General features: G+C 39.0%; 1 protein-coding gene across 2 annotated transcripts in view; it reads left to right on the top strand.

Annotated features, from left to right (window-relative positions):
- ATP8A1 (ATPase phospholipid transporting 8A1) overlaps nucleotides 1-22,451 on the top strand; it is a 235,290-nt gene that overhangs the window by 143,382 nt on the left and 69,457 nt on the right. For both annotated transcript variants that reach the window (XM_032632465.1, XM_032632464.1), the window contains one exon: nucleotides 13,958-14,130. In XM_032632465.1, the coding sequence (XP_032488356.1) occupies nucleotides 13,958-14,130 (173 nt within the window). The remainder of the gene's footprint in view (nucleotides 1-13,957; nucleotides 14,131-22,451) is intronic.

The raw sequence follows: 22,451 nt of genomic DNA, 5'->3' as shown, positions 1-22,451 counted from the left end.
AGAATTTCATGGAGGAGCATCTTTAATACTCTAAAGTAGATCAGAATCTATTAGATATTTGTTAGGTAACAGAATTTTCTATCATGTGACTTTGAACCACTTTGTTTTGGGTTCTGATTATGATCTTGGTATGAGACATTTTCTTAAGGGTCTGCAAAAGCACAAATTTTAAATTACTGGCTTGAAGGATATTTTGTACTTCTTCCCTAACTCTACAGAAATGCCCAGGAAGTATCCCATTAAATTCACAGAAACCCCTTCCACTTAATGACCTAGATCCTGTCTGTTAAAACTGGAAACATCTGAAAATGTGAGCTAAGAACTAGGGAGCCTCCTATGTGACCTATCTTTAGCTCCCAGTGTCTGATTACAGCATCTTTCAAAATGTAGTAAAACAATTCTGGAAGGACTGAGTTGATGTTCTATTAAGGGGTATGATTATTATAGTATTCATATCCCCCATAGCATCCCAACTCTGTGAATCTCTGGAAATACTTTCAGATGACCCAGAATATCTTTTTTGATGGATATGATCTAACTTTTTCTAAAAGGTAGAAAGAAATTGAAGACTGATTCATTGAGATAGCTCAGGATTTCACTACCCTCATTTGTCAAGTCTGGGTAGGTGGGAGGAACCATAATTTCTTAAGCCATTAACTCTGTAGGTACCCAAATCATCTTTCTTGAGTCTCACATGATATACCTGTAACCTTGGCCTCTCCTCCTTTTAACATCTTTTTTATGTGGAGAGTTGTGGGATCTGTCCTGAGAGGTAGGGCTGGATCTTAAATTTGTTGTTGTTTTTTTCTCCTCTTTTCTACTGTCTGGCTTCCCTAGGAAACAAAAGGGGCAGAGAGGAAAATTACTTACTATATATTTATTGAATCAACAGAAATGATGATTAAATATGTATGTGAGGAACTTGGAGAAATAAATTTCTTCCACTCAGAGTCAAAAGGCTTCCAGTTTTCCCAAGTTGAACTCCTGAGAAGCCCTGCCCACCTCTCCTGCTGATCATCTGGGCACAGTTTTTTCAGTTTCTGCTTCTGTTGACGTTTACATTTAGCCTGATTAGGAGTCAGCAACCAATATAAGGAAGCAGAGTATGGATCCCAAAGGAAAATGCAGCTTTTTGACTGTGTGAAAAGGGAACTGGTTACCCCTGCAGGGTTCTATGCGTGGCTATTATAGTCATAAGAAGAACGCTAGCTTATGTTTATAAGTGCTTATTTTTTGTACTAAGTACCGGACTAAGGATTTTACAAGGACAATCACATTTACACCTGAAAACATTAGTAGGCAGATACTATTATGCCCAACCTTGAAAGGTTAACTTGCCCTCTAGTGCTAAGCAGCCCTGGAGGATGTATCGAAGTCACTGGATTCCAGAGTCTAAGAAAATAAGAGTTTTCTGGGCCTCAGCTGCCAGTGACTCTTATAAAATAATAATAATAATATCCATCTCTAGGATGTTGTTGTGAGGATTAAACAAAACAGTACCTTTTAAGTACAAGGTCTGGTGTTTAGTAAGCACTTAAGAAGTATGGACCATTATCATGATCATTATCATTTCTTTTAGCATCATTATTCCTGGGGGTAGGGGGAGTTTCATTTTGCCAGCTGCTGTAAGAGGTGATTTTAAACAGCTGCCCTCCTCACTACTTAAATTTCTCTACTTAATTTGCAGATATGAACTTAAGCCAGCCTAGGTTTGATTATGGATACCAGTCTTTTCCCTCCCTTATATATTTTACAGAAAATGAATTGTTAACCACATTTCATATTAACAAGGATAAGAATATATATTTTTCAACACCACGGGAAAAGAAAGCCCTTTACGGGATTGCACATTTTTTTTCCTAGCTGAATTTGATTTTCTAACACCATCTAAGCTTCAAATGTAACTTACAGGCATTCATGACATAAATGGTGAAGTTGTCATCTGCACCCTTTTAAGCTCGACTTATATGTATTATGCAGACAAACCTTACTGCTTGGGGAACCAGTCACTGTTGAACGGCTTCTGAAAGAAGTCCAGAATAAGCAAGTTATTGACTTGACTCCGGAAAAGGAGGGGAAAAAAGAGAATTGAGGCTACTTCAAGTTTTGTCTTGATATGTCCCATGAGTCTAATGCAATACGTTTTGTATTGCTTTGAAAAATAGTTCAGGCAGGTTTTAAACCACACTGAGTTCTCCTCCACTGCCAGCTGGGGAACTTTAGTATTGTGAATTCTCTTTTGCCATTAGCAAAGCTGTTTCAGCTTTTTTGGCCTGAAAATGTTTAAGATCTCAGTTTAACTTTTAAGGTGTTAATGTATCCCTATCAAAAGCAAAGATATGTTTTTGTAATGTCCCATTGCAGGATGATTGTTCAAATACTGTCTGGCACACGGCTTACTTCAAGTAGCTCTCAGTGAAGAAAGCCAACTTTGTTCCGTTTGAGAGAAACGGGTTAGTAAAAACTATATATAAACATTACAAAAAAAGAAAATAACATAAGAACAAATAATCTGTTCTCTGTTCCTCTGATTTAAGACGGTGTCTGCCACAAGCCAAAGACTGTGGTTGAAAAAGTTCCATCAAACCCATTGTTTGGTCTCATAAAAACAAAATGTGTCCCCTTTGCTCAAACAAAATTCTGTAATCTTGGGTTGTGTTCAGATCCCTAAGTGAAGTTGTTCACAGATTCATAGTGTTGCTGTTCTGAGAAATTCTTCCTCCCCCTAAGCCTGAATATTCATTATCTTTTTTTTTTGGCTAAACATCTGAGCTCTTCTAAGACTCTCTGAGACTTAGAATTACGGTTAAATGCCTTCTAATCAGTCTGCCCTCTTGCCATCTCCCAACAGCTTGATGGCATTTTTGAGGTGAGCAGACCATGCCTTGTGACTTTTTTTGCATCTCTTCTTTTTGTATCTTTTGATGAATCAGCACGGCCATAAAATTGACAGTTTACAGGAAACCTATGTGTCAGGTAAATCTGCATGAGTTAGCCTCTGCTCCTATACGAATGACGGTGTCTGTCTCAAATACAGATGGAGACTTTGAGTTCACAAAGCTAACGCCTGTGGGATCCTGAATCTTGACCTAGATTGCTCTAAGTCCAAAACTGTTTTTCTTTTTGTTCTTAAATAACCCTTCCTTCTCCAGAGGTAAAGGGGACTCAGTCTCAGAAAAAAGCATTCTGGAAGGCACGCCCCACGTTTGCCAGCTTGTCCCTACCTCCTCTCCCGCTCACCAGCAGGGCTGCAGAGCAGCTGAAAGAGGAATGCTCTTCTGGGAGATGGTGGCGTTTGGGCATCTTGTATTTACGAAATTCAGGAACGACCCTATATTTCGTTTTACTGTGACAGTTGTACATAGATTTGTTTGAATGGATGTGGGAAATAATGGAAATGGTGTGCATTTGGAATGTGCGGTGAGAAAACACAGCAGATAATGATTCTTCGGTATTCCTACATTAATTAATTCAAATCATTAGGGAAATGGGCCCAACATCAGCTTTCTTTGTGGTTCTGGGTAAGAATTTCTCACAGACCCCAGTTGTTACTTTCTCCAAACCGTTGATTTGGTAATTTGCTTATTTTCAAAAAACCGGTTGTATATTCTGTGCAGCCTCTTCTGACTGAATTGAAGGCCATACGAGAGACTGGATGTCTGCCCATCCAGTTCCTCCAGGACACTTCCTCCTGCCCTTGAGTCACCGCCGCCGCTGGAGAATATTTAATGCCAAGCTCAAAATAAGTGTTTAGGAGACTTTCAGTGGTGGTTTCAAATAATTACTATGAGAGCTTTGGTAAAAGCCTTTATCCACAAAACTATTTAAATTATATAATTATATCCCCTACCTCACTCTTCCTTCCTTTCCCGGGATTTGTCTGTCTTTGCTCTATGCCGCCATCCCAACACTGAAAGATAGACTTAGACCCAGATTGGACACTTTCTGCCTTTCTCTCTAGGGTACCCAAAACGAGAATAGATGCCTCACAACGAATTATTTGCCTGATGGAACCTATCATAACCCCAAATCCCAAACCTCTGCCCAGGGGCCAAGAGCAATTTACCCAGCGCTGCAACTTCCTTTTCTTAGCTTCTTCCATTCTTTGACCTGTTTCAGATGGCATGACCCTACTGGGAGATTGGGCCATTTCCTCAATTACAGTGTTTTATATCTATGCCTGCCCTGGAAAGCTCATATCTGTGTATCAGCAAAGCATGAAAAAAATTTTTTTCTCTGTTTCCCTCTTCATTATATTTAGCAATATGTATTGATTAAGTGCATTTGTTTGGCTGCCTTCCACTAAGCTGTTTTAGAAGACCTCTTTGGCCATATGTTTTTAATGATTTCACCTTCTGTCTGCCTTTACCCATTTTAGAAAAATGACTTTATGTTGGTTTGGTTCTATACAAGTATGTTTTTAAAGGTTATGTTCTAATATAGCCTAGGAGTTTAGAAACACCGGTTTTTCTGGTCAGAAACTGTCCGAGAGGGAGTGATCCTGACGGGGATGAATACTAAACGGACCAATTGTATATAAATGTAATTTCTCTTTACTCTCAGGTATATGTTCTTTACCACTTACTACCGCCTGCAGTAGCTAAAGAAGTAGTTGATATATGTGTTGCATAGGGTTATATGGAATGGCCAGTGTTCCACTGAATCAATAATACAGTGTCAAAAGATAATACCCAATGGTTTACCGACGTTGCTGTCATGGAAATCATAACTCACTCTTTAAGAACGTGCTAACATGGTCCATACTTGATATGGTCAGAATGTATTATTAAGAATGTCATTGGAATGTTCCATTGATTTGTAATTTTAGGGTATGAACATTTGGAGAGTGCAAAAATAGAGAAAGAATGAAACATTATTTGGCCATAAATTTGTAAATACCTCATGTCTTAAATGATGATGAGGTGGGGCCACAAACCACCAAAACAGCTAATAAAATAGGTGTTAGTTTAAGATTTTTGTATATATTCTCTTATTTGACGTTTTAAGTTAACTGATAGTAGGTTTTAAAACCAAGTAGGTAAACTAAGGTTTTTTCACACACACACACACACACACACACACACACACACACACACACACATACCCAGTAAGTATTTATTTATCTGCTTTTAAAAATCATCAATACAGGGCTTCCCTGGTGGCGCAGTGGTTGAGAGTCTGCCTGCTGATGTAGGGGACGCGGCTTCGTGCCCCGGTCCGGGAGGATCCCACGTGCCGGGGAGCGGCTGGTCCCGTGGGCCATGGCCGCTGAGCCTGCGCATCCGGAGCCTGTGCTCCGCGGCGGGAGAAGCCACAACAGTGAGAGGCCGGCGTACAGCCAAAAAAAAAAAAAAAAAAAAAAAAAAAAAAATCATCAATACCTAAGAAGTTAAGTTGATGGTGTTAGAGCTGAAGAACATGACAGCGAAATAAGTCCTCTGTGTTTTGTTTATCATTAGTTATTTTCAACCTACTATTTGTGAAGCTCTCATTTGCATATAATGCTATTTTATGTAACTGCATATATATATATATCGATATATCTTTATGGGAGCTTAAAGTCTAACATATATTGATGTGGTCATCTGCAAAAAACATAGTATGAGAGAAATGCCAAATCACTTTGTAACTTTCAAGTTATTTTCTGCTCAAGAGTTGTATCAGGGCCTCCCTGGTGGCGCCGTGGTTAAGAATCCACCTGCCAATGCAGGGGACATGGGTTCAATCCCTGGTCCAGGAAGATCCCACATGCCGCGGAGCAACCAAACCCGTGCGCCACAACTGCGTGAGCCTGCGCTCTAGAGCCCGCAAGCCACAACTACTGAAGCCCACGCGCCTAGAGCCCGTGCACCGCAATGAAGAGTAGCCCCCGCTCACCGCAGCTAGAGCAGCAACGAACACCCAGTGCAGCTGAAAATAAATAAATAAATAAATAAATTTAGTTTTTTAAAGAAGAGTTGTATCAGGTTAGAGACAGAAATTAAGAGATAAAGACAAACAGTCTAGGTTAACTTTATAAATACTTGTCCTCCTACCATCTAGCAAGAGCTACATGCCATATGAGAAGAGATAATGCCATCTTTTCTGTAATTGAGGGAAGACAGGTTTCCAGATAGTTTTTATGTAGAATAACTAGTAGCTAGTAGAGTTGGGTGTTAGCGATGAAAAAGTAGATTGAAATAAAATTGCCATTAGGAGATTTCGAAAGGAAACCGCAAATCATCTCAGTAATATACCACTTGGATTGCACTGATGTTGTGCAGTGATTGACAGGTTGCAGAACATTCATTCTTCTTCGGGTGTTGACATCTCTCTTAGACCTGATGTCAGAGGAAGGAAAAGAATTAGTCTTTCCTGGAAATCACCTCTGAGCCAAGCACTGGGCAGGACACCTGAGTTAGCACATCTTGTCACCACAGTAACCCTACAAAAGAGATATTAACCCAATCTTATGAATGAGAAAAATTTGATTGAGAGAAATTAAGTAACCTGCCTGAAGAAAGACAGCCATGAAGTGGGAGAACAACGATTCAAACCAAGTCATTCTGATACCATATTACTGCTAATTAGTCAAGTGAAAAAATAAATAAGGACGAGGTAGATTGGAATACATATGTACTCCTGGTGAAGAAATTTATCGATAGGCCGTGAAATAAACTTACCTGTGACACCTATGATGTGGGATATAATCCTTTGTAGAACGCTGAGCCTAGGTAGCCACCTGATCCAAAAGTATTTTGGAGTTCTTGGTGTCTTAAGTTAGTGGTTGAAGCCATTCCTTATTTCGCATTTAGTTTTTTCATAAGGAATTTTTTTTCAAAATAAAACACCTAATATTTCCTTTCCAAGAAAGGTGAAAACTGCTTGATTAGCTTGTTTTCACCTTATATTCTACAACCACCTAAAGGTGAGGAAAGCCTTGTGTTCTGAGCCATGGGGTATGTTTCAGCTTCTGGAACTTAAGTCCTTTACAACGTGGCTTCATCGTTTTGCTTCAGATGTTATTGGTGCCCAGAAGCATCATGTGAACTCTCATGGCCATCCTTGGCTTTCTAACTAAAAAAGCCCCACTTTTTTATGGTTACATATTTGTTACATGTTGATGGCTGCCTTCTCTACACTGATTGGTAACTTGTGCACATCAGCTGACGAGTTCTGAAGAGTTATTTTACAGTGACCCAACCTCCAGCAAGTTGTCTTATTTCATCAGAGTCGCCATCTTTGTTCCACAAGATGTTCTCCTGTAACATTATGTTGCATTTTGTCCTTTTGGTGGAAAGTAAGTGAAAACAGAAACCCACGGTGCTGCTACTAAAGTGAGAAGCACAGGCTTCATAAACTTAAGTCCATTCTGACAAGGGTGAAAGTTATGTGTCTTCCAAAAGTGATTCAGCATTAGCCAAAATTCTATGCTTATTTCACTTAACTGGTGGTGAACTCATGATAAACTTATGATAAACATAAATTTATCATTTGACCTGCACACATTTAACAGATTCCCAGGAATAAATACAGGTGCTGAAGGCTTATTTGTATTCTGACCCAAATACCAACATATAGCTTGAACTAGATAAGTATTATATGTATACTTTTATCCTTTAACCTTTGCTCTTTGGCTTAGCCTTGCTGATGACTCCTTCTGGGATAAAATGAGTGATCACACATTTTCTTCCGTCACTATAAGTAACTGTGGCCCTGGAGCAGGGTGTGGGTGTTACGACACCCATACGACACCCACACCACGACATTTAGGTGTTACATTTTACACTGTCTGTAATCTTCACATCATTTCTGCTGGTTAGACTGGAATAGACTAGTCTTCTAGTCAAAGGCAAGAGGCTTTTATTTACCTCTCCTTAGGGATATTTCCACATTCTCTACTGGGGTGTTTCCTGGATATGTTCCTAAGTAAGACTCTCTGTTCTGTAAACCCCTGAAAGGAATCAGGAAGAAAAACCAAAGGCCAGAGGCTGAAAAGGGCCATTTTTATGCAAGTGCTTTCTGCAACATTACATTTGGGGCCATCAAAATCATAGTTCTTAGGTGGCCTAACATGTTCTTTGCACATCTGGCCTCTGGGTTCTTTAGAGTGTTCCAAGCAGAGTTTTTGCCAAAATGCAAACGACATCTTGCACGCTATGATACTTTCCAGACAAGTCAGGGCTTTCAATTTATTTCACTATAAAATTGTGTTCATTGTCTAGGGTGCCCTCTGTGATTTTTATCAAAGATTTCCTTGGCAAAGGTCATGTAAAAGTAATTTTAAAAGATTATCATAGGGCTTCCCTGGTGGCGCAGTGGTTGAGAGTCCGCCTGCCTATGCAGGGGACACAGGTTCGTGCCCCGGTCCGGGAGGATCTGCATGCCGCAGAGCGGCTGAGCCCGTGAGCCATGGCCGCTGAGCCTGCGTGTCCGGAGCCTGTGCTCCGCAACGGGAGAGGCCACAACAGTGAGAGGCCCACGTACCGCAAAAAAAAAAAGATTATCATAAAGCTGCCAGTCTTTGATTTCTTAAAAATTGTTGTTATTTTATTTTATTGGAGGGTATGGTGGGGGTCAGGGCAGGCCACCCTAAAATATGCCAGACTGGCATATTGAATATTATGAATTAAAGTTACTTAAGAAACAGCCAATCCAAGAAGAACATTCTGACCCTCCTTTGTCTTTAGAAAGCAAGAAATAAATCTCCCATTTGAAAAGTACCTGCCAGGCACCAGGAGGTAGATAGACATCCTTATCACTAGAGATAGGAAATTCCAGGCCAAGAAGGCTGTTTAAACAAAACTTGTTCCTCACTAATTTACTACCCCAAGCTTAAACATCTCTGTCTTGTCAATTCTTTACAAATTTGTTGTTTCTTTGTCTAAAAGTTATAAAAACTGCCTGCTTTGGTCACTTCTTAGGTCCCATTTCTATGAGAACTCCATGTGTACTAATTAAATTTGGGGTTTTTTCCCTCCTGTTAATCTGTCTTGTGCCAATTTAATTATTAGGCCAGCCAAAAAAACTCAAGAAGCAGAGGGTGGGAAATTTCCCCCTGCCCGACAGGTATTGTATGAACATGTTATCTGTTTTGCCAGGCAATACAAAGATCCAAATAGAACTTTATTAAGGCCCTTTGGTCCGAGTTAATCTTTGTGAGGAATTGTGCTTGACCTAATTATCTGCCAAGCATCTTTCTTTCTTTTTTCTTTTCCAAGCATGTGTCTTATAAACCAAATACACATTGTTTTCTTCTCATAAGTCCACTATTATATAACCTGCTTGATCACTAAGTAGCTAGTCTAGGTGTTGGTTCCATTCTATTCATTAGACAATTTCTGTTATATGAGATAGAAGGAGATGTTAGATCATAACCACCACTTTGTTCTCCATTTCCTCTACAATAAAATAAGCACACTAACATTTTATTTATTGCTCTAATTAAAAGTGTCCAAGATTACAGGAGTTTTACAGGCAGCAAAAAACAATGCTCAAAATGGTCACACAACAAAATCATTGTAACTTCCCACAAGGTATTCTCCAATCATTAATAATTTGATTATTCTTTTATTACCAAGCTTGTATTGATTTTATTTCATCTCTTTATCAAGGGCCTCAGTCCTGCAGGGAAGTAGAGATATAAACAGATAAGCAATTATACATCACGCTACATTAAGTATAAACACATATTTGGAGAATCCAGAAGGTGGAGGTATTCATGTCACCTGGAGGACTCAGGAAAAATAGAGTTGGGGACGTTTCTTGGTTTATTTATTGTTCATTGCTTTCCGTATGTAGTCTTAAAGGAAAGAAAGAGTGACAGTGGGGGAGAATAAAGATGCAGGGGAGAAGAGGGAGGAACAGAGGTGAGAAAAGAAGGCAGGTCTTCCTCCCAGCTCAGGAATTAGGGAGGATTAGGTAAAGGGAAGTTTTGAGATTAAGAGAGGAAAGTTGAGAGAATAATTTACGAATGTTCTCAGTAAAGCTGGGAGATGTTTGCTGCACTAACAGGAGCCAAATTTGGAGTCTGAAGAAGGGAAGAAAAGGTCTGGAGTAACCTCTGGGAACAGTGGAATTGGCTAGGCCTGGGTGAAAGTATAGATCAGCAGTAATGAGCACCCATATAAGAGAGGAGAGCTGGAGTAGAGCCTGTCCTCAGGGGGAGGTGATTTTATTCCCTTCCTAGTCCCTGTTGTGTCAGGACTAAGAACAGAGAAGTGTTGGCTGTAGACTGAATTGTGACTTGGCAAAGCAGGAAAGCTTGGAGGAGCTCATAAGGGCCCCTGATGAGCACCTGGCTAGGTGCAGCCCACGGGAGAGAGCTGAATGCTCAACTGTCGTGTCCACATGGGATGCAGGCTGTGAGAGGTGCAGGCAAATCCCGCTTTCCCTGCGGCTCCTTCCCATACCTGGGTCCCCGCCTGGTGAGACGCCTGAATGCCTGTCTGTCTCCCCAAACTGCCTTTACTTCTGACTCTCCCTGATTATAGCAACAAATGCTCCTTTTCTTTCAGCCCACAAATAAGACTTTGTAGCATAAGGAGATACAGAGCTTTTATGTTGTTGTACTCTGTGGTCTTTTATCCTTTTTCTGAGTTAGCTTCTCATTTATATATTTACACTTTCACATGTCACTAAGTTTAAACGTTTAAACATTTCCCCCTTCGGTAACCAAAAAGAAAACAAAGCAACAGCTAATGTAGTAATAAATTTATTTCTAGCTACAGGAGATAAGCTTCAATGCAATATGGCCATAACGTATGGCTCCCAGGCTTACAGGAGAAGCAATAAACTTTCATAAATAAAAGAATTTTAAAATACTCCTGGCAGTATAAATAAGGGTGAAATATAACATGTAACTGGCAGCACACAGCCAACAACAGAGCTGCTTACAAAATAAAACTGTAAACGAAAATAAGAAAGTGTTTGCAGCTTTTCTGTTGCTGTTACCTTGCGCCCTAGGTAGGCTGACTGGAGAATTCACTGTGCGAAGATTTTGACTCACCTTCTGAAATGTGATCTCTGTTACATCTCCTGACACTGTTTGATTTGCTGCAGATCTGTGATAATCACCCAGGAAACCCAGGGATGCTGACGCCACAAATAAGTTCTCAATACATTTTAAGATGTTAGAGAACACCCTCAGAAGAAGGGAGAGTGGGGTGCACGGGACTGTGTCGAACAGGCTGGATCATGAGGGGCTTGCACAGCCAGGGGTTTACTTGACTTTGAGTCTTGCTTTGCAGCTGATCTATAAAGAAATTTGAAGTCCTCTTGAGGTACATCTCAGGTTTCATTTAGGTTTTCAGATCAGGAGTGACTTGGGCAAAACTTAAAAAAACAGAGTAGCGGATGGATGGATGGATGGATGGGTGGATAGATGGATGGGTAGGTAAGTAGATAGGTAGATAGGCAGGCAAGCAAATAAATAGACAAGTACACACACATGCATTTCAGTGGACAGTGCCTTGGTTTGAAAGACTGTTGAAGTAATAATCCCTATTATTCTCTAGAAAATTAAAGAGCATGAAGGAGAAGACTGTCTCTCTCTCTCTCTCTCTCTCAAATCAGAAGTGATAATAGAGGGGAAATGGAGTGCTTCCAGTGGGGTGAAATCAAAATTTATCAGTGCTCTCATTCCATAAATATGTCTTTCCCAAGCATCTGTAATTACAGGCACTGTTTGTGGCTGGGAACCACATTAAACATTGTCTCTCCCCTCAAGGAACTGAGGGTCTTGCTAGCATAGAGTGAATTACACATGATAGCATGGAGTGAGTCTGGGAGGGCTTGAGAGGACAGCTTGGTTTCAAAGATAGTGGAATATCTCAGGAGGAAAGGGTTGGTCCAGAGAGAGGAATAAAGGAGTCCAAGGTTTTGAAGAGAAAAGCGAACGAAAGTTAGCTGGACTTGGATTTTAGACTTTATCATGTAAGCAGTAGAAGCCATTGAAAAATTTTAGAGCAAGAAGAGACTCATTTGTGTTTCAAGTTTGTTTTGTAAAGAGAAGGCTCTGTTGGTGGTAAAGACAAGATGAGAGACAGATGATGAGGGCTCTAGGGAAACAACAGGGGAAATGGTATGGGGATTTCACTTATGATTTGCTATGCCTGGTACTGTTGGTTTTGGTTTTGCTGGATAATGTAGAGAATGACTAGCTAGTACAGAAATTTAATTCTGAGTTTGGTTTCTCTACTTAGTAGCCATGTGTTTTGGGGCAAGGAAATTAACTCTAAGTCTCATGCTTATCATCTGCAGAATGGGGACAATAGTTGTGCCTCCTGCACAGGGTTGTAATAAGTGTTAACCGAAGTACTGTATCTGTGTGTGTAGCCCTTAGAACCATGACTGGTGTGTGGTACATGCTAAATATTGTTTTATTTTATTTTCATTTTTTATCTGTGTATTAATCTGCTTGTTTGTTCATTTCATCTATGGGAATTTGCTTTTAAGACAATCCAGGGTAATCTGCTATGGATAGTCATTGATAAATTTGCTTGCAGAATCTTGCTGACACTTTTTACCTCCTTTTCTTAAAATTCTCTTGGGCCAAAAATTTCCAGTAGGAAATAGGAGCGTGAGGCCTGTAAATTAAAACAGCTCTTTCCCCCCAATGTAAAGTGTGAACAGAAAATTTTGCAAAGAATGCTGCTATATGGCGGTCCTTCATGTCACTGTGTGTAACAAGGAACAGGGGAAGTGTTAAATGAAGTTCCAGCGTTCGGAGGGTTGGGCATGCTTACTTTACGGTACAACATTGTTCTGTTATTTCGATAAACAGATCCTGAAATTCCAGAACATAGTGTGAACCACATTTGAAATACGAATGTAGAAACACCTTCAAAAATCCCCAATATAAAATTTTAATTACCTCTGTCTTTGCTTCCCTCTTTGTGAAGATAACTCAAATAACTGTACCACAGTCTTAAATTGGAACGATAATTATATCTCCTTTGAATATAACAAAAATGATGTATTATTTTTTACTATAGGTATATTTTATTATATAAAGATAGATTTGTTAAATTTATTATATAAATAACTGCGGGCTCAGATACTAGCACTCAGAACAAAACTCTAATAGGAAAGTGATTGTTCCTTACATTTCCTTGTGCAGAGCCCGTGTTCTGTGTCTTCATAATGTTAGGGCTCCGTTGAAATAAGAAGATGTCCCTATCAGGTTATAGGAAAAGTCTACAGGATCTAGGGAGAAAAATTAAGTATCTTGAAATTTTTTCCCTTTGAAGAGCTGGGAAAGCAATAGTTCTTAACAGAGGGAAACAAATACAACCTCTCTATATAGCTGAGGTGAACAAAGCCTTCCTTGACACTAAAGGTTTTTATTGTGCCTGAAAATGAACTCTTCATTGATGGAACGGGTTCTTTTATTCAATCCGTCAAGATTACTAGACCACATGTCACCATCCCCAGCTGAAATACAGCATCATGAAATCACGATTAAAGTTATAGACGCCAATTCATGAAGTGGCAAGAGATTACAGATACTACATTTCCTCCTCTTGAGAATTAAGTTTCAGTCGCATTGACAACTTCTGAAAGAATACCCATAAATTATTTAAATTATATTCCCCAACTTTTCCCCTTGATTCATAGCTAAGCAATTTTGACTAGTTCAACGTTGTTATGCTTTAACAAGATAATGTACTGAAAATACTTTAAGAAGATTGTGACCGTGTGGTTGGAATAATGAGCAAAGATGGCAGGGGAATGGGTGATGTGTAGTCAAGTCCCAGCCGTGCTAGGAACAGGGTATGGCTTTAAGGGAGTCACTCACTTTTTCTGACAATGTTTGTCCAGTCTTCTCTGAGGGGCTTTCGTGAGAATCAGATGCGTAGAGGTATGTGAAAGCAATTTGAAACATAAAACACTAAAAATAACTAAAAGTAGTTGCTGAACAACCTTGGTAGAACAAATGGGAGTAAATGTTGAGGGCATCTTTCGTTTAATTTTACAGGGAACAAGGGAAACTCTCAGTCGTCACTGCACTACCCTTGGTGATGCTCTTCGGAAGGAGAATGACTTTGCTCTTATAATTGATGGGAAAACTCTCAAGTACGCCTTAACTTTTGGAGTACGGCAGTATTTTCTGGACTTAGCTTTGTCGTGCAAAGCTGTTATTTGCTGCAGGTAAGTTCTCCATGGTATTGTCAGATTTCAGTAATGAGCAACTGGATCCTAAGTTCTGATTTTTAAAGTTCCTTGAAGTTATTTTATCCAGAATCCATAAATGTCAGGTTATTTATTTATTAATTCATTCACTCAGGGTTCACACACTGGGGTAGCATTTATTAGCAGAGTTTTGAAAGTGAGTCCTGACAATCATTAATGATTATTGTTCATAATTTGAATTGGCAGGTTTCTTGCCATTCTGTGTTTATTTACCTGCATTTCCATCCAGGGTTGCTTCTCTAAAGGTTCTGTTTTCTACACTTAAATCTTTGATTCTGTTGCTTGGACTTATTTGGGGGAATGCATGATGGGAGACACTAACTGAATCATTTTCCAAATAGCTGAGCATTTTTCTGAAGGCTGTTTATTGACCATATAATCTTCTGCCCTCTAATTTATAATATTGCCTATATCCTAAATTAAAATCTGTTTTGAGGTATCAAGGCCTACTCCATAGAATTGTATTTTTGTGAACTATTTAGCTCCAATCCTTCCTGAACTTCTTGTCAAAGAATCTTCCTCATGTCTTTGACTAAATTGTTTTAACAAAGTCTTCCTAAAATTTAAAGTATATTTATGACTATGCCCAGTCTCTTCCCCTCTGGTCACCATGAAATGCAAGGATTTTCCTCTTTGCCACCCACTTACTGAATCTTACCAGCTGGTCAGACTAGGCGTTGGGTAGCAGTTTCTCAAACTGCTTTCTCTTCATGCGAGATGAAATACTAGCAGGGCTTCTGGAGAATTTCTCAGAATCTGTGCTTTTAACATTATCTTTAAAACTGTACTATTGGCAAACTTTATTTGTTTTACAAACTTTATTTGTAAAACTTTATTTTTTCCTCTTAAAATATATTTATGAATAAAAGAATCTTCTGCTTTTTAAAACTTTTTTTCGTCCAGGCTTTATTTACTTAAACATCCTGTATATGATATTGTCTCCAAACTTATAAGCCATGCCTTATAGGTATTTCCTAAATTTCAGTGGGGTTTTTTCGTGAAATATAGTTTAAACCATACTTAATAAATATCCTTGATAAATGTCATTTCAGCCTATAAAATTATATTATACTCAGAGCATTAAAAGAGTTGCTTATTATTCCTAGGAATCTAATTATTTCCTTTAATTTTTCTTCTCTGTGGCATGTATTAATAAATACTATTACTATAAAGCTTTTAGGCAATACAGTGTACAGATATTTAGTATTAGTAATAATCAGACTCTGCTTAACCATGAAGAAAAAACTGGAAATTATTTTCTTGACTGTCTTACTTAAAAAGCATGAGAAGAGGGAGGGGATATGGGGATATACGTACGCATATAGCTGATTCACTTTGTTCTACAGTAGAAACTAACACGACATTGTAAAGCAATTGTACTCCAACAAAGATGTTAAAAATAAATAAATAAAAATTAAAAGCATGAGGATACTCATGATTTTTTAATATCTGCTTTTCCAGTGATGTTTCTTCGTTCCTTTGTAAATCTTTTGACCAGGTCTTAGTAATGTTCAACTCTGATGCTCTCCCATCAGGATAATTTTGTGCCAGACTTGGTTGTTTAATCACTTTCATTAACGGAGGCACAAGGATCAACAAAAGATTGCTCAAAAGCACATTAAGTGATACGGCTGTTGGCTCCTATTCAGAAACAGAACGGACCACAGAGCTGTTTAGATAAAATGACGGGTTCCCTTGAGCCTGCATCCGTTCTGTGCCGACTGTGTGCTGGGGAGAGATGCTGCACATACAAGGATGAACAGGACGTCCTGCCTGCTCTCCTTCGTATTTGTGTCTGCCTTGTGTTTTAAGCAGACTCACAGTTGGTTTGAAAGACGTAGGAGGCCGATTTCATCGCCGCTGAGCCTCATTCCTAGAGCATTGCTTAACACGGTACCTCCCACCATCCTTCAAAAAGTCGAACCACAAAATTAAACAATAGCAGAGGGAGAGAACAACTAGAAAGCAGAGTCCAGGGAGAAAAAAATGTGTTCTGTGCTCGTGAAATTCCCTCCTGAGATCCTCGTTCTGGATGCTCACAAGTCACATGGACCTCAGCACCCCTCCAGGTCCCAGGCCCCTGGGAGGGACACACACTGCCGTGCACGTGCAGCTCTGCTCTGACACTGAGCTTATAAAGATGTGGGTGGCCCCTTCCTCCCTCCATCCTGTTTTATGCATGTTTGAGGACCATGAAGGTCCCTCTGCAGACATTGAGTTTTATTTAGAGTTTTAGGGTTTTTTTAAAAAAGTAAAAAACTTTCCTCTGCTTTTTTCCTCTAATTACCTTCATATTCTCTCTTTTCCCCAAAGACTGTGGTTCAGCTTCCGGTCTGGCTTTGAGAATTCGTCTAAGCCCATAATTACATCAGTGCCACTGCCCGATTTATAGCTGTGCACCTTCTTGGCCCGGTGCCGCTTGACATTTAAACTATTGGCACAGACCATCTTCTTGTCATTTAGCTTACTGACCTTGAAGGATAATTTCCATGTTGATTCCTCACTGTGAGGAATAGGTGGGCAGTTCTGCATATCCTTCTTTGCAGTTAAATGCACGCATTCTTACTCCTGGTTTCTCAGATGATTGTAATCTCCTAGCCTCAGGAAATTCTCTATTTTACTCCATTATAAGAAACCCTCTGGATAAATACTGAATATTATTTCAAAATACAGTAGGGCACTGTTTCTCAAATTAGTTTATGTTCATGCTGGCTTTCTAGGTTTTTCCCTCAAAATGACAGTTTATTTCTTGTCAGTCCACACATGAAGATAATTCAGCATCTTGCTCTTCCTTTGCTAGAGTGGAAGTAGGGGGAAAGCCTCCCTTAATGGATAATGAGGCTCTGGACATTAGCTCCATCTTCAGGATTACATCAGCCACTTGTCTTCCCTGACATTATCAGCATGAAGGGCAGGAGGCAGTTTTTAGTGTTTGCCTAATTGACAGAGTTATAAAGATGAGCGTTTTCCCTGAAGAGTCTACAGTTGAATAGAAAGAACAGTTGTTCTCTGTCAGTTGTCATGACATCTCTTACTCACCATCAGTTTCTAAAGGGAATACTCAGATACAGAAATAATCCCCTGGCCCCCAAATTATTCAGGGCTTTGGAGTGCTGGTTTTGGTTTACAGAGTGAAGGTTGCATGTTATACATCAAATAATTTTTTCAATTATGTAAAATCCAAGAAGTAAAATAAAATCTGTTTTTATCAGTCTACCCAGTACTGTATTTTCATAGGTACTGTACAGTTTTTGTTTTTACCACTGTGCGAATTTACCTATATAACCTGAGTAGTTTAATAGTAAACATGCATGTCATGTTAAAGGACTTTCTGGTAAGTTTTCCTAGTCCCTTCTTCAGGTACACTGATATTTACCATTTGGTGTGATCACAGATACTTTTGAAGAACAAATGAAAGCTATGGACGAATTTTACACAGACATGTTAAATTGAATGTACCACTTCAGGGATTTCACAGACTCCCTGGAACTCCTTGGACAGGTAGAGGGGGAAAAGGCTTGCTCCGGGACTCATGGAGATTTATGTACACAGCTAAGATCAAGAGCTATTCTACAAACTAACTGTACCAGATAAATACTTTCTCATCTCAGCTGCCAATATTTTATGCCCTAAGGTCTTACAGGTTGTATAATTGATAGAAGGGCACCTTAGCTGGGGATTTATGAAATGCTTGTTCTAGCTTTGCTGCTCTAGCACTTTGGATACCTAATGGAATCACTCTGGCCTTGGTTTTGTGACCTGTAAAATGAAGAGCTTAGCATATAGCAGTGATTCAAATATTCCAGGGAGAATGGATGTCTACAGCAGTTAAGATTGGAGCTTCTCTGGCATAGAAAGGTGGGAAACCCATGCACACAGGCACCCTTCCTGGGTTAGCTTCTTCCAGCTTGAGAGCTACTAGGCCAGGGGACCTCTCCTAGCCCTTTCAGTTTTTGGATGAACCCTACTTCTTTTGGCCACTCTGTGCTGGGAAGAGTCTGTCTACTGCTTGGATCTGCTTAATTCAGGGAAGCATCTGTTCTACCTCTTTTAATATTCCCTCCAGAAGAGAGTGGGAACGTTGCAGTAGAGTATCGCTGTGTGTTAAATAGCAGAGATCCTCGTCAGTTCACATAAGCCAGCCTTTCAAAGAATCTTACATTTTTTCTGTAGTTGTCAGTTTAGCTTAAACATATTTTGAAACTTATGTTCTGTGACAGTTGGTTGAAAATTGGCCTAGAGCCTCCAAGCTTTTAGACTGTCTAGTAATCACCGTTCTCCTACATAATTTATGTACTCATGTCTTCTGAAAAGCAGAAGTGAAATTGAAGTAAGCATTTTTCCCTACTTGCAACATCTCTAATCAAAGTTTAACCCCCTTTTAGGCCCTTTTCCCCATAGTGCATAAGAAAACACTTGACTTCAGTGAGTGTCCTCACTCGGGAGTGGCATTCCAGGCAAAACCTTTCACCTGAATCCGATCGAGGGGCCCTCCAAGAAGGCGTCTAAAGGGACACCTTGAATACTTTCTGTCATAGCCTGAGAATGTTAAGTAAAGGGTCAAGACAGATCCGCTTCTTGAATCTTTTGGGATTGTCTTAAACTTTAAGGATTTGTCTAAATAAATGTTCTACTTAAAGGGTAGTCATAAAGCACAAATGAAGCTAATAAATGCTCAACAGACATTCCTTTAAAGAAAGAAGTTTGTGAACACGTTGGATGCCAAGCAGATGTTTGGCTTTGAGAAGACTTACAAACGCTTAATGAATGTCAACCGTATATTTGCTTCCAAGAAAATATGAATAAATGTTGGCAATGTTGAGAGAATATTTCTTTCATACATGTATGGCTAAAAGAGGACACACTGAATAAATCTTATAACTTCATAAAATGCCCATATTTTGTGTTAACATAATAATAAGTTGCTCAGCCCTGTTCATCTCATTTGCTTTTCTACCTCCACTGAGTAATGTTAAAGGAAATACATGACCATATTATAGGCTGGTAGCCAATTTTGATGATGTCCATCATCAGGGAAGTCCATATTGGACAGTAAAATATCTAAAAACTTACGAGAAATCTAAATGCTATAGAATCCCACTGTAATTCGTTATATAGTTTTAGATGTGACTCAATTTACATAAACCACCATCACTAACACACAAACACACACTAATTAGAACCAGAGATTGTATAATTCTGATAAAACAGAGTTCGACTGTACTGGAAAGTACATCAAGCATAAGTGTAAAGCTCAGTGAATTTTTACAAAGTGAACACACTCCCGTATCAATCACCCAAACATGACCAGCACCCCACATGCCCCCTCATGCTTCCTGTATTTTATTATCTTCCCAAGGATAACTGCTAACTTGATTTCCATCACCATCTTTCTTAAGTTATATCTTGTTCATTTCAGTCTTTTTCTGTTTTGTATCTTGCTCATTTGGAGTAAACATGTGTCTTCCATAGCGACATTCAAATTCTTTATGATTCTTTTCTGTTCAGCAGTTTTAAGTACAGAGCTCACACTAAAGGCCTCCCTAAAGCTTTACGTCAATCAGTAAATCGGTACTACTCTAATATGTTCTTCAGTCAAATACAGATCCACCTAAGAGATAACTTACACTTCTTCAGTTCTACAGTGATAAAATGAAAGGAATTAATTTTCCAATTTGCTAAAGACATGGTACATAGAATCCACGACATTATCTGATCTGTCAAACTAGTGATCGCACCATGTGGGAAAGGGAAGCAGAGTTAGTTTGGTATAACTGGCTCTCCTTGAACCCTTCATAGTTTCTAGTGATTATCTTCTTGTTAATAAACCTATCTGAGCGATCCCCCCTTAGGGAAAATTAAAGGCTTAGTGTCTTGATCCAGACTAGAGTTCCAGCAGTTGAGATCATGTAGAATAGTAAGTCATGGCTGTCTAGAAGCTGTGCGACATGGAGTGGAGAAAAGAGAGACAAAATCCTAGCAGAAAGATGATCCTTGGAAAACAAAAGGCATATTGCCAAGAGAGCAGTGAGAGAAACAACAAATGCATGTAATATGATGGGCTTTATTTTTTTTAATGTAATTTTTTTAACATCTTTATTAGAGTATAATTGCTTTACAATGGTGTGTCAGTTTCTGCTTTATAACAAGGTGAATCAGTTATACATATCTCTTCCCTCTTGCATCTCTCTCCCTCCCACCCTCCCTATCCCACCCCTCTGGTGGTCACAAAGCACTCAGCTGATCTCCCTGAGCTATGCAGCTGCTTCCCACTAGCTATCTATTCTACGTTTGGTAGTGTATATATGTCCATGCCACTCTCGCACTTTGTCCCAGCTTACCCTTCCCTCTCCCTGTATCTTCAAGTCCATTCTCTAGTAGGTCTGCATCTTTATTCCCGTCTTGCCCCTAGGTTCTTCTGACCATTTTCTCTCTCTTATTTTTTTTTTACATTCCATATATATGTGTTAGCATATGGTATTTTTCTTTTTCTGACTTACTTCACTGTATGACAGTCTCTAGGTCCATCCACCTCACTACAAATAACTCAGTTTAATTCCTTTTTATGACTGAGTAATATTCCACTGTATATATGTGCCACATCATCTTTATCCATTCATCTGTTGATAGACACTTAGGTTGCTTCCATGTCCTGGCTATTGTAAACAGAGCTGCAATGAACATTTTGGTACATGACTCTTTTTGAATTATTAGTAGTGTATATATGTCCAGGTTTTCTCAGGGTATATGCCCAGTAGTGGGATTGCTGTGTCCTATGGTAACTCTATTTTTAGTTTTTTAAGGAACTTCCATACTGTTCTCCATAATGGCTGTATCAATTTACATTCCCACCAACAGTGCAAGAGAGTTCCCTTTTCTCCACACCCTCTTTAGCATTTATTGTTTCTAGATTTTTTGATGATGGCCATTCTGACCGGTGTGAGATGGTATCTCATTGTAGTTTTGATTTGCATTTCTCTAATGATTAATGATGTTGAGCATTCTTTCATGTGTTTGTTGGCAATCTGTATATCTTCTTTGGAGAAATGTCTATTTAGGTCTTCTGCCCATTTTTGGATTGGATTGTTTGTTTTTTTGATATTGAGCTGCATGAGTTGTTTGTATGTTTTGGAGATTAATCCTTTGTCAGTTGCTTCATTTGCAAATATTTTCTCCCATTCTGAGGGTTGTCTTTTCATCTTGTTTATGGTTTCCTTTGCTGTGCAAAAGCTTTTAAGTTTCATTAGGTCCCACTTGTTTATTTTTGTTTTTATTTCCATTTGTCTAGGACATGGGTCAAAAAGGATTTTGCTGTGATTTATGTCATAGAGTGTTCTGCCTATGTTTTCCTCTAAGAGTTTGATGGTGTCTGGCCTTACATTTAGGTCTTTAATCCATTTTGAGTTTATTTTTGTGTATGGTGTTAGGGAGTGTTCTAATTTCATTCTTTTACATATAGCTGTCCAGTGTTCCCAGCACCACTTATTGAAGAGGCTGTCTTTTCTCCACTGTATATTCTTGCTTCCTTTATCAAAGATAAGGTGACCATATGTGTGTGGGTTTATCTCTGGGCTTTCTATCCTGTTCCATTGATCTATATTTCTGTTTTTGTGCCAGTACCATACTGTCTTGATTACTGTAGCTTTGTAGTACAGTCTGAAGTCAGGGAGCCTGATTCCTCCAGCTCCGTTTTTCTTTCTGAATATTGCTTTGGCTATTCGGGGTCTTTTGTGTTTCCATACAAATTGTGAAATTTTTTGTTCTAGTTCTGTGAAAAATGACACTGGTAGTTTGATAGGGATTGCACTGAATCTGTAGATTGCCTTGGGTAGTAGAGTCATTTTCACAATGCTGATTCTTCCAATCCAAGAACATGGTATATCTCTCCATCTATTTGTATCATCTTTAATTTCTTTCATCAGTGTCTTATAATTTTCTGCATACAGGTCTTTTGTCTCCTTAGGTAGGTTTATTCCTAGATATTTTATTCTTTCTGTTGCAGTGGTAAATGGGAGTGTTTTCTTAATTTCACTTTCAGATTTTTCATCATTAGTGTATAGGAATGCAAGAGATTTCTGTGCATTAATTTTGCATCCTACTACTTTACCAAATTCATTGATTAGCTCTAGTAGTTTTCTGGTAGCAATCTTTAGGATTCTCTATGTATAGTATCATGTCATCTGCAAACAGTGACAGCTTTACTTCTTCTTTTCCGATTTGGATTCCTTTTTCTTCTCTGATTGCTGTGGCTAAAACTTCCAAAACTATGTTGAATACTA

This window comes from Phocoena sinus, chromosome 5 (assembly GCF_008692025.1).
Source record: "Phocoena sinus isolate mPhoSin1 chromosome 5, mPhoSin1.pri, whole genome shotgun sequence".
NCBI lineage: Eukaryota > Metazoa > Chordata > Mammalia > Artiodactyla > Phocoenidae > Phocoena > Phocoena sinus.
Note: the sequence above shows the minus strand (reverse complement) of the source record. Positions and strands in the feature narration are given on the sequence as shown.